The following is an 18,251-nucleotide window of genomic DNA, read 5'->3' as shown; positions in this document are numbered from 1 at the left end:
CCATCTCCGCCGCCCCCATCTCCACCGCTTCCATCTCCGCCGCCGCCACCATCTCCGCCGCCCCCATCTCCACCGCTTCCATCTCCGCCGCCGCCACCATCTCCGCCGCCCCCATCTCCACCGCCTCCATTTCCGCCGCCTCCACCTCCGCTGCCAAGTGGGATTAGCCATCGAGTTCTAAAGGTCTACCCCATAGTTAAAGCGTTCCAAAAGAAAATCTTCTACGACCCATTTGGAAAAACGGTTTCATGGAATAAAAATAAAAAAAACGTATGCAGATACGACGGCTTCACCTGCGCCAACTATCCGACCGGCAACAATGAACAAGCAGTTGCTGCTGTAGACTTCAACGGCTTTCAGTTTGGTGGCAAGGACGGCCTCCTTCCTCTCTCTGGGTTCATGGAAAACTTAACCGACATAACCGTTTTCCACGCAAACTCCAACAATTTCACCGGTGGCATCCCCAAAGAGATCTCCAACCTTAAATACTTCTACGAGCTAGATCTCAGCAACAACAAGTTGAAAGGGCAGTTCCCGATGGAAGTTCTTGGTGCCACAAAGCTCACTTTCTTGGACCTCCGGTTTAACAAACTTCAAGGCACGGTTCCACCCCAAGTGTTTTTGCTAGACGTGGACGTAATCTTCATCAACAACAACAATTTTTACCAGAATCTTCCTTATAATCTTGGCTCTACGCCAGCCCTTTATCTCACTTTTGCCAACAACAAGTTCACAGGGCCAATCCCGCCAAGCATTGGCAACGCCAAGGACACCCTCATTGAGGTGCTCTTCTTGAACAACAAGCTTACAGGGTGCTTGCCATTTGAGATTGGGAAACTGAAATTGGCAACTGTTTTTGATGTGAGCATCAATCAATTGACGGGTCCAATACCCCACTCATTTCAGTGCCTGTCTAAAATAGAGGTGCTTAACCTGTCTCGGAACGAGTTCTATGGGTCGGTCCCGGATGAAATCTGCAAGCTGCCTAACCTGGGTGCCTTCGATTTATCAAACAACTTCTTCACCGAGGTGGGCCCTGAATGCAGAAAATTGATCCATAAAAATTATCTTGATGTCAAACAGAATTGCATTATAGACCTTCCACATCAGAAATCAAAACGTGAATGTGCTGCATTTTTCTCCAAGAAGCGGAACCACCGCTGCAACGAGAAGAACATGAATTACATTCCTTGTAAGAAAAAGTATTATTCAGATCCTCTTGATTCGTCCTATCATCAACCGGCGACGGTTCCAGCACCTTCACCACTTTCCTATGGCGCTCTTAAACCGCATAGGCCGTGATTTTCGAGCTCTAATGGGGGGAGGCCTTTCGTAATATTACATTTACATATTTCTGTTCTCTTTATATATATTGACTAAAAGTCATGAATAAGGCAGTGTGTTCTAATTTGGCATCTCCATCAGATGCCAATTCTTATAGTGTAGTGCTGAAGATTGTTGGCTCCCTGCTAAACTGTATTCATCAGATAGCGTTCATAAATCATAATGTTGTCTAAGTCATTACTGTTCCCTTGCTTATGCTTATGCTTATGATGATGATCATTCTTTGTGCCAATAATTGGTTGAATGGCGCCACATTTCCAGGATCAATAGCAGTCGGAGAAACTAATTTGGCTCCATTTTCATTTTCACTTTTTGGTGTCAAATATGTTAAAAGGGTATTCTCTCTGCAGAGAAACTTAAATTTTAAGACAATTAAGAAACAGAGCAGGAAAATAGTGGATAAAAATGACTTGCTTTTCTTCATTCAATAAACCAATTAAAATAGATTCCAACGTAGAATTAGACTCCTACAATCATGGAACAATATAAGGAAAACTAACATCATGGACCCATTAATCGGCTACAACTTCTAAACTAATGGACTCAACAAGCAGGTTTGTGCTTGTGGGACCTGTTATTCGGTCCGTCAAAGACTCGAACAGATAGTGCGCAATAAAGGAAACATCAACTCCAGTACAAGAAAGAAATTAACTAGCTAGCTAGGACCACGCACGCGTACATAAGTGAACCAATAATAAATTAATCAAAATAAAAAAGATAAGATTAGGATTCTATGGATAACCTCAACTAATGTTAGGATAAAATTTCCCAGACACCCAGACGAAGCATTTTGGGTAAAGCGCATTAAGCATTACTCTAAGCGAAAAAGGTGCATTAAGCGAAAAAGGTTTTACTGACACCATATGTTTTTTTTTTTTTTTTTTTTAAGCGAGAAATGTTGGAGGGTGAGACCAATTGTGGCTATTTTACTTAGGCGTGACCATAGTAACACTAACCTGCGGAAGACTACTCAAGAAGGACCTAGACATGTGAACATGAAAAGTTAGCTTTATTAGTGATACAAGCCCTACACTTTATATCATTACACGAGGAAACTTTAAAGCTACTCTGAACTTTCACACGTTTTGATATGACCCCCTCAAAGTTTAAAAACGCTCAATTTCATTCCGAACTTCTAATTTGATGCAATTACAATCTCCCTTAGGATTTGGCGTTAAAATCCTAATGGAATCTATGAAAAATACCAAAAGTACCCTCCATTTTTTTTATTAAATTTAATTTGAAATTTAGGGTAAATTTGTAATTTTATACAAGTTTTAGGGGGTATAAAGGTCATTTCATCCTTTTTCCGTATGTTTTAACGCCCAAAGGAAGATATTGCATCAAATTAGAAGTTCAAATTGTGAAATTGAAAGTTTTTAAACTTTAAGAGATCATGTCAAAACGCGTGAAAGTTTAGAGATTGTTGTGAAGTTAACCCTATTTATATATATTGCAAGTATCTTGTGTTAAGTTTTTGGGAAAATTACAGTTTACCCCCCCAAAGTTGACAGCGTTTTTCAATTCCAACACCAAAGTTTCAATTTTTACAATCAACCCTCCCCCCCAAAGTTCCAAATTTTTGCAATTTGACCAATTGTATCCAAAACTTCTCATATTGCCCCTAATTTTTTATTTTTATTTTTTTATTTTTTATAAAAACTTTTTTGAGTCTATTTGCAAGGACTTTTGATAATAATATATATAACACATTGCATATATAGCCTTATAGGTTTAAAATCAGTAACCTTTGAATTAAGGTTGTTTTATTTTTGAAATAAGAACAATGTGTATTTCTTTGATAGCATCAATCATTCTTCCAATGCTTAACTGTGACTGTGCTTTTACTTTGTTTTGCCTTGAGCACTGTTTTTATCCAATCTCAGCAAAACTTTCTAAGACAATAAAGAATGGTAGGCTCGAACTATAACTTCCACGTCTCTACTTATTGACTCAATTCTGATCACAATTTAAGATTAATTGTTATTTTGGATGGATAATAATATATAATATATTTGTATAAATAATAATTTTCTAATAATAAAATTAAGTTCACTAGTACGTATAAAAATCATGTACTAGTGATTTAAAAATATTAAATGATTTAAAAATAGATTTGAGAATAATATGTTGCATGTTAGAAGATGAATGTTACAATTTCTCTTGGTGTTCTTTTACATGGATATTGTTTTCTAAAAACAAATAGAACAAACTTACTCCATATATTGTACTAATTTCCAATCCGGGGCAGCTGAATTCTCCGCGTAGTAATCGATTGGATGTTCACAGACCAATCTTTTAACAATGAGGTGATCAATGATTCACAGACCATCACTACAAATAAATTGTGCAACCATGCAGAAAATGTTGGGAGCACTATACCAGATCTTGTGAGCATTAACATTCCTATAAGTGTCTTGTTATGCCCCCAATTAATTCATTTGGTCACATCAAATTAAGGATCTCTAATCTCTTTCGAGTCTAATATCTCTAAGCAATGCTAGATTAACCTCCGCATAACATGATGTAATAACAATTATATTGCAACATTCAAGAAACAACACAACTTGCCGTCAGTGTAGGTAACCTTATGCTCATCCATGCAGCAGGTAGCATCCAGTAGCTCCTCAATGTCGTTTAGCGAATTCTCGATAGTGAGATGCCCTTCAGTTCCATCGAAAGCAAGGAAGTTGTGATTGCAAAAACTCTTCAACGAGCACCTAGTCTCCACCACACACGATCCAGTCTCTCTTGCACTTGCCATCGCCATAACTAGCTAGTTAGCTGCGGCCAGTAACTGAGCCGCATCAGGGTTGACCGGCCACTTCCTGAACATGAATCTTCATAGTCTCCGAGTGGTATCCTCACCTCCACCACCTAGCTCGAGGGTGTTGGGACCAGTATCCAAATTTCTACGAGGCAACATCTTTTGCAGGAATAATAGAAGAGTCGAAATCGACTCAAAAGAACTAAGCAACCAAAACCCTTAATAAGATTCTAATTATCTTAGGCTCCAATGAAACCCTTTTCCTACGGCCATCTTTACTAAATCTAATAGTCCTTCGAGGAGAAAGTTATAATACCAATTTTTAAGTATTTACTAAAAGTGCGTTTTTGCTATTTTTTAGCTTTTTGGACCCTTAAAAGCGCTTTCAATTTTATTTTTTACCAAATGTGTATATTTTTTCTCAAACGGACTTTTTGAGTATTAAACATACTTTTAAACTCCTCAAACGCATACCTAAGTAGACCCTAAATGGAGACGGTGGAGAATTACATTAGTATAATTCGTAGTATTATATATATTAGCTATATGGATGTGCATCCTATCATGTATAGTTAATATATATAGTAAGCATCAAATTTTCGTTGGTGTATACTCTTATCTCTTCTTTTGAGCATTTTACTAAAATAATATAATACAACAGTTTTTTTTTTTTTTAAGTTATAATACAACAGTTTAATTACTCACAATAATGCAACAAACTGATAACAATTTAATATTGTTATTTTCAATGGATAATAATAATTTTCTAATAATAGAAAAAGACAGACACCGATGATATATATACGACTTGGCATATCCATGAATATATTATATATCTCGCTCTTTTAAAAACATTTTATGTCAATGCCGAAGAATATTTCAAAAATACAGCTCAAGTTCACTAGTATATATATATATATATATATATAAATGCATTATTATTATGAATAAAATTTAAATAATACATATGTGGGCGAGAATGAAATATATTTATAACCTGACTAAATAAGGTAAATAAGGTAAATAAGGTAAATATTTATATTTATGAATAAATTGTTTTATATAATGCATTATTATTTATGAACTATCGTTTACTGTAAATATACGAGGAGCAACGAAAATGTCTCTCTCCGAAAGTGAGGGAAAGGATATATATTGTCGTCATCTTCGACCTTTTCTTCGAGTAATCTACGCACCTTCCCCTCTCTCTCTCTCTCTCTCTCTCTCTCTCTATATATATATATATATATAACTTCCCCTTACAATTCCATCCATAATCTCATAGAAAGAGGTTGTGTTCACAGAGAAGTAAAATCATGGGCACCACCTCTTTCTTTGTTTCTCTTTTGTTGTCAACTCTCTTGCTTCATCTGTGCTTGTCCCACGGCGTGGCTGCTGCTAGACCTCCAGCAGGAGGGAAAATTAGCCCTCGAGTATTGAAATTCTACCCCGTAATTCAAGAGTTCAAGACTAGAATCACCTCTGACCCGACAGGCATTTTGAAAACATGGAATCCCAATGACAAAAACGTGTGCAATTACAAGGGATTCTTCTGCGACCTTTTTCCGACCGACAACCTGACAACGGTTGCCGGAGTAGACTTCAACGGCTTTGGGTTTGCCGGTAAGGACGGCAAGCTCCCTCTCTCTGGGTTCATTGAAAAGTTAACCGACATAACAACTTTCCACGCCAACTCCAACAACTTCACCGACATCCCCTGGCAGATCTCCACCATCCCATACTTTTTCGAGCTAGACCTCAGCAACAACAAGTTATCCGGCCAGTTCCCAACGCAAGTGTTTGGCGCCAAACAGCTGACCTTCTTGGACCTCCGGTATAACGCTTTGAACGGCGCCGTTCCACCCCAAGTGTTCTTGCTTGACGTGGACGTGTTCTTCATCAACGACAACTATTTTGAGCAAAAGCTCCCTGACAATCTAGGCTCCACGCCAGCCATTTATGTCACTTTCGCCAACAACAAGTTCACAGGGGAAATCCCACGAAGCATCGGCAGATCTAAGAACCTCCAGGAGGTGCTGCTCTTGAACAACAAGCTTACAGGCTGCTTGCCATTTGAGATTGGGTACCTGCAAAACGCCACCGTTTTCGATGCGAGTTTTAATTACTTGACGGGCCCCATACCCCAATCGTTTCAGTGCTTGTATAGCATTGAGGTGCTTAACCTGGCTCGGAACAACTTCTATGGGTCGATCCCGGATGCAATTTGCAAGCACCCAAATCTACAGTCGTTGGATTTATCAAACAACTATTTCACAGAGGTTGGCCCTGAATGCAGGAAATTGATCGCTACAAAGGTTGTTAATACGACAAAGAATTGCATTAAAGACCTTCCAAATCAGAGAACAAAAGCAGAATGTGCTGCTTTTTTCTCTAAGCCCCACAAGTGCGCCAACGAGAAGTTTCTAACTCAAATTCCATGCAATCCGGCTCATCGTCCTGCCAATATTGAACCTTCTGCAACACTAGTTTCCTATGGAGCTCTTACGCCGCATAAATAGGCTGTGATTAATGGGACTTTTGTAATATATATATATATATATATATATTTGCATATGAATTTTTTTGTGCGATGTCTTTACTTATTATATATATTGATCATTAATTAAGTCATGAATATTCATTGTAAATTTGCATCGATCGATCTCCAGCAGATGCCAAGTCTTGTAGTGTACATAGCTAGTACTGATGACTATTGTCAGTCCATGCATGCAGTGTACTGCGAAAATGTATTCATGAGATATCGATCATAAATCATAAGGTTGGCCAAGTGATTATTCATGAGGAGTACGTTGATCATTCTTAATTTGTGTGTCAATAATTGGCTCCATTTTCACATTTTCCAAAATTGATCCATCATTTTAGATTACTTCATTGCAGAAAAAGGAAGTTAAGCCACTTCAAGTTCAAGGAAGAAGGAATGGCAAAATGTTATGATAAACTCAAGCTATATATATATATATATATATATATATATATGGCCTATATTCATTATTCACAACAGAACTCTATATTTCTAATTTGTCCCTAAAAATTTAACCAAACTCACAAAATGCACCATTTAGCAACCTCTTTAAATTAATTCGGGTTAAATTAACTTTACCCCCTCAAGTTTTAGAGGTTTTTCAATTCGAACCCTAATATTTAAAAATTGGCAATATACCTTCCTAATATTTCAAAAAATTTTAATTCAGACCTTCCGTTACTAATTTCTGTCAAATTGGACGAAAATTTATGAAATTACGTAATTACCTTCAATGCTTTTTTTTTTAAAAAAAAAAATTCCATCCAATTAGATGGAAATTAGTAACGGAGGGTCTGAATTGAAAATTTTTGAAACATTAAGAGGGTACATTGCCAATTTTTAAACTTTGGGGTTCAAATTGAAAAACTCCTGAAACTTGAGAAGGTAAAGTTAATTTTCCCCAATTAATTCTTGTCACACTTGTTCTCTAAATGTAAAGAGTTCAAAAATACAAATTATTTATTTTTTAATGTTTTTTGTCTTTCATGCTTCTTTTTATTTTCTCTAGACGAAAGTAGATTTTTAATGCAAAGAGTCCAAAATTTGATTTCATCAATAAAATAAAATATTTAGTTAAAGTAAAGAAATATTTTTAAAAAAAACTATAATATTTAGTGGTTTTGAAAAATAACTAACTAAAATCAATTAAAGTAAATTTTTAAAGTTAAATTAAAAAAAATTAAAAAAAAAAATTGAATAGCTCATCGTGATTGCTCGGTTGTGTGTACGTTTGGCTTGGTTAATATAATTAGTTCTCTTATATTCAAGGGTGGACCTACGTCTATGATCGTCCCCCAAATTTTTTTAAAAATTCCTTCAAAAGTCGACTATTACCCCTTATATTTCACTTTTTATCCCTTCATATTACTATTTTGTCCCCTCAAAGTTAAAGAATGAGGTAGACTTAGCACAAGGATTAGGGACTTAAGTTTCCTAAAAATTTAAACATTCATCTAAAATTATATTTTTTATGAGATAGACTCTTAAAAAATGATTTTTTTCTCCTTAAATTTTTTTTATTTTTTTATTTTTTGGTCCAACCCCCTTCACTCAAACTTCTGGTTCTGCCCCTGCTTATATTTTTGTTGTAATTCAAGCCTCATGCCAAATCCATGCTTTTTCCCAGTAGTCACAAACAAGAAACACCGAGGAAAATGAAACAAGGAAGAAAAAGTAAAAGACTCGGAGAGAAAGAGAATAAAGTTGAAGAGAATCCAAGAGATAAGCTTTTTTGCTTTTCCCCTCTTTGTAAGAGAAAAGCTGGAAGGCAACGACTTACGAGTCAATTTTTTTTTTTCGTGGCAATATCTCTCGGCCGGGTATGTAATTTTTGGTTTCCAAATGAATGATTTAATATAAAGTATATAAAATTTTAGGGCAAAATGCAGTTTACCCCCTGAAGTTTCAGGAGTTTTTTAATTTTAACCCCAAAGTTCAAAAATTGGCAATCTACATCCTGAAGTTTCAAAAATTGACAATTTAAACCATCCGTTTAATTTTTCCATCAAAATGGACGGAAATCTATAAAATTACATCATTACTCTCATGCTTTTTTTTCTTAAATTTTCCTTTCAATTTAACGGAAAAATTAAACAGAAAGTTTAAATTGCCGATTTTTGAAACTTCAGGGGAATAGATTGCCAATTTTTGAACTTTAGGGTTAAAATTCAAAAACCCTTGAAACTTAAGGAGTAAACTGCATTTTCTCCAAAATTTTATAATATTTTTAATAAAAAAGTGAAAAAAAAAAATTGTTTTAATATATATATTATTTATCTTTTCGATACATCAATTATAATTATTATTACCAATTTTTTTAGCTATGTCACTTTGGCCGGTCCATTGCCAAACGGGACAAAATTCGGGAACATTTTTAAGACCAAAAAGTTTTAAAACAAACAAAATATAATGCAAGGAATTAATCAGTGGCAAATAGATCGAACTGTTGATCCGATAATTCTCTCTTCAACTTAAAGTTAGAGTGGAGCAACGTCTAATCGGAATAGGAAATGAAATGGTGAGAATTTATTTAGCGTAAAATGAAGAATAATATTATAAATTTATTTTTTAATTTTAATATTAAAACAATATTATTCATTATTTTACACTAAATAAACCCTCCTTAATTTCAATCGAAAGCGAACGGATCTGTTCCATCGGTCCAACCGGGGACAAACATTTATGACATTGTTGTCTATTCACGCAGTCGTGGGTGAGTCAGTGAACGTAAAGACTTCTCTCACTCTTCTTTATAACGTCAACGTACGGTTCCAGCTTACATGCTTTTAATTATTAGAATATCCAGACATCTGTTGTAAAAATAAAAGAAAAAATGAATGGTCAAGATTTAATAACGAAAAACGACAAAGTAAATGGCTCAGTTTTGTAGTCACCAAACCAAAAAAAAAAACAAAAACAAAAAAGCTTGATTTCTTTCTGATTTTCCTACTTTTTTCTGGGCGACCAAACAATGCAGAGTTGGACCATAAAATCAAAACTCAATCAACGGAAGGCGGGGGACGTGGGCGTACTTCAACCCCATAAAAGATAAATCCTTTTGTTTCTTCCATTTGCTATACCATAAACCAATGGCAACTGCCTCTTCCTTTTCTGGATTAAAAAAAAAAAAAAACAGAAAAGAAAAGCTTCGATTTTCTTTCCGTACGTTTTCCTACTTTTTTCCGGACGACCAAACAATTGTATATACTTTTGCTTAGCAACAAAGTCTTCCTTTCTTCATCATCCCCATTACACGAAGACCCACTTCCCATTTTCGGAGCTGAACTCACCAATGCAACCAAAACCCACACCCACTGCCTCCCTTTGATCGAGTTTAGAAGACATTAAAGATTTGGTTTAGTTGGGAACAGAACAGTCAAGGAATGACCATTTGCTTTGTCGTTTTTCATTTGTTGAATCTTGACCGTCTTTTTTTTTTTTTTTTTAACTTTCAGTTTAAACTTCAAAATTTTCACTCGATCCGAAAATATTTAAATTTTAAAATCTATTAATTTGAACTATTAAATTTTCAATTGCAATTAATTTGAATTCATTAGTCAGATTTTAAACATTAAAAATGAGACAATAATATTTATACCCAACTTTTTTATAAAATTTTAAATTTATCCTTAATTTCAAATTAAAATTTTAAAAAATATATCAAAAGGTGATCGGTTGGCCACCTTTAGACCTTTTTTAATTCAAAATTTTTTTCTATTTTTTATTTTTTACTAAAAAAAAAATTGAAAAGTAATTTTGTCTTTTTAAAATTTTTAACGACAAAATTGAGCAAATTGTTCAAATTGATTGCAATTAAAAGTCAGTGGTCCAAATTGAGTAGTTTTGAAGTTTTGAGAGATTTATCAAATCGAGTGGTAATTTAAGGGTTTAAAGTGTAGTTACTTCTTTTCTTTTTTTTCTTTATTCTTCTATTTTTTTTTAAAAAAAAAAATTTAAATTTTTTTATTATTACCGCAGGCATCGTCTATATAACTTCCCCTTAATTAGTTCTATCTACTTCGCGCAAGAAGGGACCCTGTGTGCACAGAGAAGTAATGGGCACCATCTCTGTTTTTGCTCTCCTTTTCCTCTCAACTTTCTTGCTTCATTTGTGCTTGTTCTATGGGTTGGGTGCTGGTGATCCAGCTATCAGCTCCAACAGGGAAGCATTGCAAATAGATAAAGGTGGTGGTAGCTATTGTCCTGCAAATAAAAATTGTCATCTTCCCCCTTCCCCTCCCCCTCCTAAACCTGAATGCCCACCACCACCACCACCGCCACCGCCACCACCACCACCACCTCCCCCCCCCCTCCACCACCTCCTGACCTCAATGCTCCCCACCAATGCCACCACCCCTCCCCCCCCTCCTGAACCTGGGTGCCCTGCTCACTCCCTCCTCCTCCACCTCCACCTCCACCTCCACCTCCATGTGTGAATTTGACTCGAGTTCTAAAACTCTACCCCATAGTTCAAGAGTTCAAAACAAAAATCTTCCTTGACCCAAAAGACATTTTGAAAACATGGAAGAAAGAAGACAAAAATGTATGCAATTACAAGGGCTTCTTCTGCGCCAAGTATCCGACCGGCGACAATGAACAAGCAGTTGCTGGGGTTGACTTCAACGGCTTTGGGTTTGGTGGCAAGGACGGCCTCCTCCCTCTCTCTGGGTTCATTGAACACTTAACCGACATAACCGTTTTCCACGCAAACTCCAACAATTTCACCGGTGACATCACCAAGGGGATCTCCAATCTTCAATACTTCTACGAGCTAGATCTCAGCAACAACAAGTTATCCGGCCAGTTCCCAATGGAAGTTCTTGGTGCCAAAAATCTCACCTTCTTGGATCTCCGCTTTAACTTTTTGTCCGGCATGGTCCCACCCCAAGTGTTCCTGCTAGACGTGGACGTAATCTTCATCAACAACAACAAATTTGTGCAAAACCTTCCCGATAATCTCGGCTCTACGCCAGCCCTCTATCTCACTTTTGCCAACAACAACTTCTCCGGCCCAATCCCACCAAGCATTGGCCAAGCAAAGAAAACCCTCCTAGAGGTGCTCTTTCTCAACAACAAGCTCACAGGGTGCTTGCCATTCGAGATTGGGTACCTGGAAAACGCCACCGTTTTCGACGTCAGCATCAATTGCTTGACGGGTCCAATTCCCCTCTCGTTTCAGTGCCTGTTTAAAATAGAGGTGCTTAATCTGGCTCACAACCAGTTCTATGGGACCGTCCCGGAGCCAATCTGCATGCTGCCTAATCTAAACGTCTTCAATTTATCAAACAACTATTTCACCCAGGTGGGCCCTGAATGCAGAAAATTGATCGACAGAAAAGTTCTTGATATCAGAAACAATTGCATCACATACCTCCCAAATCAGAGACGAATTGTTGAATGTGATACATACTTCGCCAATAAGCCCAAGTACCAGACGTGTCACAATGCCGAGTCACTAAATATCATTCCTTGTAAGAATAAGCATTATTCAGCTCCTCTTGCTTCGTCTTCTCATCGACCAACGAATAATATTCCAGCTCCTTCACCACTTTCCTATGGCGCTCTTAACCCGCATAGGCTGTGATTTTCAAGCTCTATTTGTAATATATTTTACATATTTCTGTTGTTGTCTTTATATATTGATTAAGTCATGAATAAGGCATTCTTTGCTCTAGCAAGAGTTGTGATAAATATTAAATTCTCTTTGTAATCAATCCGAATTCCTCCTCTATTTAAAGGGGTTTATTATTCAAGGATTATGCTTGAAAAAATTATCTTTAAACCTTGAATTTGTTTGGAAGTCAACCGGTCAAGTGAGATTAACAATAATTTAAAAAACTAGGTTAGTTTTGAATGAAGACAAACCTTTGAGTTTGTTGAGAAGTACATAGTTTGTTTTTTTTCTATAAATCCAAAGGTTTTAGATTTTCATTACTAATCAAAAGGCTAGGTTCAGACAAATGCGTTCTAATTTGGCAACCCCAGAAGCTGCCAATTCATATACTGCTGTGTGTACGGAAGATTGTCGGTGCACTGGTAAACCATTACTGCTCCCTTCCTTCTTGTCAAGTGTTTCTTTTTCTTCCATAACATTGCGTTGTTGATAGGATAAGAAGAAAGTGAACTGGTGAAAGAGAAAGACAAGGACAGAAGCCCACGATGACTGGTGAGAAAATGGGACGACCATGCATGGAAAGATGTTCCAGACCTCCTTTTTCCTTTTTTCTTCTTTTACGCTCCCTGTACTTTATTTTATTTTATTTTTTTGGGTCATTGCATTTGTTGACAGGTGAGGTAGCTAGGATAATATTGTTTTTTTTTTTTTTTCAGAAGATTATTTTTTGGATGATATTTTGTTTTCTTTCTTAAATACATTAAAGGGGAAAAATACAGTTTACTCCTCTGAAATTTTAAGAGTTTTTTAATTTTAATTTTAAAGTTTAAAAATTGACAATTTATTCTCCTGAAGTTTAAAAAATTGGAAATTTAAACCTTTCGTTACTAATTTCTGTTAAATTAGATAGAAATTTTTTTAAAAAAAGCTTGAAGGTAATGATATAATTTTATAAATTTTCATTCATTTAGACAAAAAAATTAAATAGAAAGTTTAAATTGTTAATTTTTAAAACTTTAAAAAGATAAATTATCAATTTTTAAATTTAGGGGTTAAAATTAAAAAACTACTAAAATTTTTGAGGGATAAACTATATTTTTTTTCCCAATTAAATGAATGAAATAGAAAAGATCTTTCACCTTTTCTCTGTCCGTCTCTGTCATGCTCTGGACAAAGCATTAATAGGCTGACAGCTGAGGTTTGGGACACGGCTGTCATTGTATAAAATGGAGAATTAAGATAACCCTGTTAATTTTAGGACTAAGTTTTTGGTCCTAATCATCTTATCTGGGAAAATGGGTAGTTCCAACTTCCCAGCAATCCCACTTTTCCGGATAAGTCTAATAAATGGACTAAAAAGTTTGGTCACCCAAAAGTCCTCTATATCTCAGACATCCCACGGAAAGCTTTAAAGGATGCTGCAACGTGTGCACAAAGCCACTAGGCTCCATAGGCCACAAACATGCATTCACAACAGTGACAATTCACACCAACTTTCTTAAATATAATCTCTTATCTTTCTTAAATACATATAAAAAAATATAAAATAAAAAAAAAAATAAAAAAACACTTTAAAGATCACATTCAACAACTTCGTTAAACATTGAGTATACTACAATGTTACTAAAAACACTTTAAATGGAGAGGCCCTTGCGGTAATGCTTGAAGTTTCTTTGGCCATCTTTAGATTTCAGCCTCAATGACTTTACTTTAGAATTAAGAAGATTATATTGGTGTGATTTTGGCACTACAACATTCCTCCCAGTTACTTGACTAGAAGATCGCGGATCTAATTTTTGACATTGTCTCCATTATTCCGTTCTCTTCCTCATAAAAAGTTCGAAAGATTCATAAAAGTGCAAACTAATTATGCACTAATTATACTTGATGGACTCGTATAATCATATATAACATGCATGCCTCCCTCCTTGGTCATAGATATTCTATTCATCTATATATAATAATTTTGAAAAGAAAGGCATCCTTGTATTCACTAAAACGTACAACCAAAAGGTTCTTCAATTGTATGAAAAACATCGTAAACATATATACATACATTGGAACTGTATGATACGTTGGCGTACCATTTTATACCAGCAATCTAGCAAAACATTGAACGATTAATGCAAAATGATGTTTATGCATCAATGAACATAAACCTGAGAGATAATTTATGGTATAAACTTACATTTCAATGTGTACTAATTTGTACTTACAAAAAGATGTGGATAAAAGAGAGGAACGTACCATATCATTTTAGTTTTCCCTTCCAACTTCAAGCTATAATTGTCATGTAAACAATAAATAGTACATCAAACGACTTGATCCTTGACTATATATTATTATTATTATTATTATTATTATTATTATTTTTAATATATATATTAAAACCGATTAGCGATTATCCGGTTATTAACTATTTTCATCAATCTTTAAAATTGCTAAACACAACCGACCTAGGCGGTTTTCTGATCATCCTATTGCTTCCCTAAACATTGGGTAGCACTTAGCTTCCCTATCCATTATCTTAATCCAAAATAGTTCTCTCTCATGTCTCATCTTTTTGCCTTTTATTAGGAACTGTGTTGGAATTTATTTAAAAAAAAAAAAAAGTGAGAATAGGTAGATAACTTGTATTTTGTAAATAAATAATAGTTTAATGGTATAGAGAAAAACAAAGGAAACTATTTGTTGAGTGTATTTAGATAGATAAGCAAAAAGTAATTTTGTTCACTAAATTAATAAAAAATAAAAAAGAAGCTACTGTGAATGCTCTTATATATAAGTCTCTATTGTGCATATATAGTGCTATGACATGCACCTTTGGGTCTCTAACATCTTTTTTTCAAAAAAAAAAAAAAAAAAAAAACGTAACATTACAAAAGAAGAAAATTTCAAACCAAATCAAAGAACAACAAAATATCACTATCTATACACCAATCCATTCCATAGTCTCATAGAGAATCTGATACGGAAATGTTCTGCCAACAATACAGGTTTGTTGCGACTCATGGTAGAAATTTGCTAGTGCTGTAAGGCACCCGAAAGATTTTTATTTTTATTTTTTCCTATTTTTCATATCAGTAGCTTTTTTTTTTTCTTTAAAAAAAAATTATTACATCAACCCAGTAAAATGAGAGCTGGTCTTATAGAATATGATAAATAACTTTCTTGGTACGAAGTCTGTTAGTTTTTCATTTTGCATTTTGCATTTGTTCCTAAAAAAGAAAAAGAAATTACTCTTTCTTCTTCAATAATCAAAAACATGATCCTACGTACGTACGTTTATAAAATGTTGAATACGAAATTAAGCATTAAAATGAGTTCAGGTAACATCAACACGACTTTTCCTCCTTTCTCTTTTTCATGTTTTCCTTTCATGTGGTTCACATTTATAGACTTTAATTTTGGTCACAATTCACATGGCTGGTTCCCGGCAGGGGCCGTCTTGCCAAGGCAAAAAGTCGGCAGAATAAAGCAATCCCTTCTGTCCCTTTCTCCCTTTACATATATTGTGGTTTTCTAAATTTTTAACAAAATCCACAAAAAAAAAAAAAAAAAAAAAAAATCATTTATCTAACTCTTTATTATCTAACTCTTTATTCAGAGTTAAATTTAACATTTGTTTTAACTCTTCTCGAAAGATAAAGACACCAAAAGCAAAAGTCATTTATTTTTTAATATTATTTTAGTTGTTGGGGTGACATTTTGGTAAATTTCTCACATCGAATCAAAGTAAGTGAGTTTCCTGGTAGATACATTTATTAATAAAAAAGATAATATTTAGTTAAAGTAGAAAAATCTTTAGAGAGTTTGATATTTGGTAATTTTGAAAAGTGGCGAGTTAAATAAAAAATTAAAAAAAAATGTACATTTTTCAAAGTTAAATTTAGATAAATTTTAAAGAGTTTGATGGAAATGCTTTTAAGCTTTATTAAAGAAGTGATAGTTTGTTGGCGATTGGTCATGGTATGGATGTGTCAACCATATACTTTTTGGCTATTGGCCAGTGTATGCATGTGTTAATTACACGTGTGAGTGTAAAAAGATCAAGTTCGCGACGAGATAGTATCGTAATTTGTACTCCAATGAAAACAAATTATAATTGATGAATAAATAGAATATATTCTTTTGAGGTGTTACCCTTCTTCTTCCTCATTTTGGTGGTGTGACTTCATCAAATTCACATTCTCTTTGGAATGTGTAACTCAATCCCTTTCTTTTGCCCCTTACTTTGTTCTTCTTCTCCCAAATTCCCTTTGTCTTGCATTAATTTTGGAGAAGAAGCACATAATATAAGGGACAAAGAAAGGAACTGAGACACACAATCCAAAGAGAAGAGAAATTTGGTATTGTCTCACTACCAAAACAAGAGAGAAGAAAATTAGAATGATGCAGGAAGAAAACAATTGAAAACTCGAGGTCAAGTTTTGTCAAAGCAGGGAAGAATGATGCAGGATGAGACAGAAGTTCATCTTACTCTGTTCTTCTCCATCTAAGGAAAACAAATCAAATCACTCTTGAGATCTTCTCCACTTTGAAACTATACACCATCATGGCCATTAATACACCCTACCAGGAAAATAACACCCCATTGATATCAATGCTAATATGCCGAGCAAGGAGCCTCTCCCATAAAAAAGGGTATACTCCATGTACACTCTCACGTTCTCTTTTTACTAATTTAAACATGAGAGGTTCCTCGTCGGCTCCCTACTAATCAGTGTCACCCAGTAAATCTTTCGTTGTTTTGTTCGTGACCCATTGGCCATTGCCAGTCTGAGTGTCCAAAAATCTGCATCAACGTTATGATAAAATTAATGGAATACAAGATTTTGAACAAAAATGTCAATCTTAATTTTGATCTCCAGCCCAACATCGTTAATCGTTATTCGTCCGGAAGAGAACTCTTATCATGTAAAATTAAACCATTTTATATTGTAAAAGCTTTCGTGTTACTAAACTTTTTTTTTTTTTTTGGAATTTATAGGGGGTATTCTGTCTTATTGAAAAACTTTTATGATCATTTTTTGTCTTTTTTTGACAAAAGGGGTTATATTGAAAAAATTTGGTAATTTAGGTTGAAGACACTAATACAATCTTTAGTTTATGGAATTGGGTGTTAATTCTAGGGAATTTCCCTAAAAACATTATAAGAATTTCAAAAAAAAATTCTATGTGCCTTGATTTGAAAATATACAGCCACAACATTTCTTCCTTCTATCTTGATTTTTACCATCATTTATTTGAAATTAATGTGACCGCATGTCATTTACTAGAGAGAGTCTATAAGTGAGAGAAAGAGGTTAGAAGGGTTCGCAAGGGTTGAGTCCGGTGAGACCATTTCGACTCTCAAGTAAGTTGATGAGAACCAGAGAGATCTTTAGTAAAGTTTTAGTAAAGTAAATTAGGCGTATTTGGGTGAGTGCTCTCTCCTTCCTTATATAAGTTGGCCTTCCGCCTTTCATATTAATGTTTTAGGCACTTTATGTGTTTTTTTTTATATGTCCGAACAATAAGAAGGAGGAGAATTGGAACTAGTGAGCTCTGCTTTATTAAACGTGATCTTAGCCGATTGAACTACCTCTTAAAGAAATTTTACTGTTTTAGGCACTTATGTTGATACTTTGTTATTGACACGAAAATTCCCTCCCTAATATGGAAGCGTGGCATAGGCAAGCAGCTAGTTGAGCTAGCAGAAGAAAGAATTAGTTATTAGACGTTTCATTTTGACAAGAGTGCCCTTGGGTCCTTGCTAGTTGTTTGGGTTGTTGGCCATCGGGGCTTCTTGGCCCTTTGGAAGGTGACCACCAAAAGCCATTTAAGGGGATCCTCCAATAGTTCCCTAATTCTTTTGAACGATTGGGCTGGTAGTTGTTCATGGGAATTATGTTTGTAAGCCTGTCGATAGCAAGGCCCTCTTGTAGTCTCCAAATTCTTTAAAGCAATTGTGCTAATAATCATTCATGGAAATTTTGTTTGTA

At 35.0% G+C, this 18,251-nt stretch overlaps 2 protein-coding genes and 1 pseudogene across 2 annotated transcripts in view; all 3 read left to right on the top strand.

The window, feature by feature from the left end:
* Window positions 1-1,652, top strand: part of LOC132179204 (uncharacterized protein At4g06744-like) — a 2,365-nt gene extending 713 nt beyond the window's left edge. Inside the window, exon 2 of the mRNA XM_059591871.1 lies at window positions 1-1,652. This exon is cut by the window's left edge and continues 1 nt beyond it. Within this exon, the coding sequence (XP_059447854.1) occupies window positions 1-1,302 (1,302 nt within the window). The 3' untranslated portion in view covers window positions 1,303-1,652.
* Window positions 1,653-5,418: 3,766 nt separating this feature from the next.
* LOC132179765 (uncharacterized protein At4g06744-like) lies at window positions 5,419-6,637 on the top strand. Its single transcript, XM_059592534.1, has one exon. It carries the CDS (start codon window positions 5,428-5,430, stop codon window positions 6,628-6,630), a length of 1,203 nt encoding a protein of 400 aa, XP_059448517.1. The 5' UTR covers window positions 5,419-5,427; the 3' UTR covers window positions 6,631-6,637.
* Window positions 6,638-10,694: 4,057 nt separating this feature from the next.
* On the top strand, window positions 10,695-12,367 carry LOC132178882 (uncharacterized protein At4g06744-like; annotated as a pseudogene).
* Window positions 12,368-18,251: the final 5,884 nt, after the last annotated feature.

Source organism: Corylus avellana, chromosome ca4, assembly GCF_901000735.1.
Source record: "Corylus avellana chromosome ca4, CavTom2PMs-1.0".
NCBI classification, from domain to species: domain Eukaryota; kingdom Viridiplantae; phylum Streptophyta; class Magnoliopsida; order Fagales; family Betulaceae; genus Corylus; species Corylus avellana.
The sequence above is the reverse complement of the archived record's forward strand: the minus strand, read 5'-3'. Positions and strand labels throughout refer to the sequence as shown.

Bases quoted from the DNA above. Each gene is read 5' to 3' on its own strand.
- LOC132179765 (XM_059592534.1), top strand. From the start codon at position 5,428: ATGGGCACCACCTCTTTCTTTGTTTCTCTTTTGTTGTCAACTCTCTTG.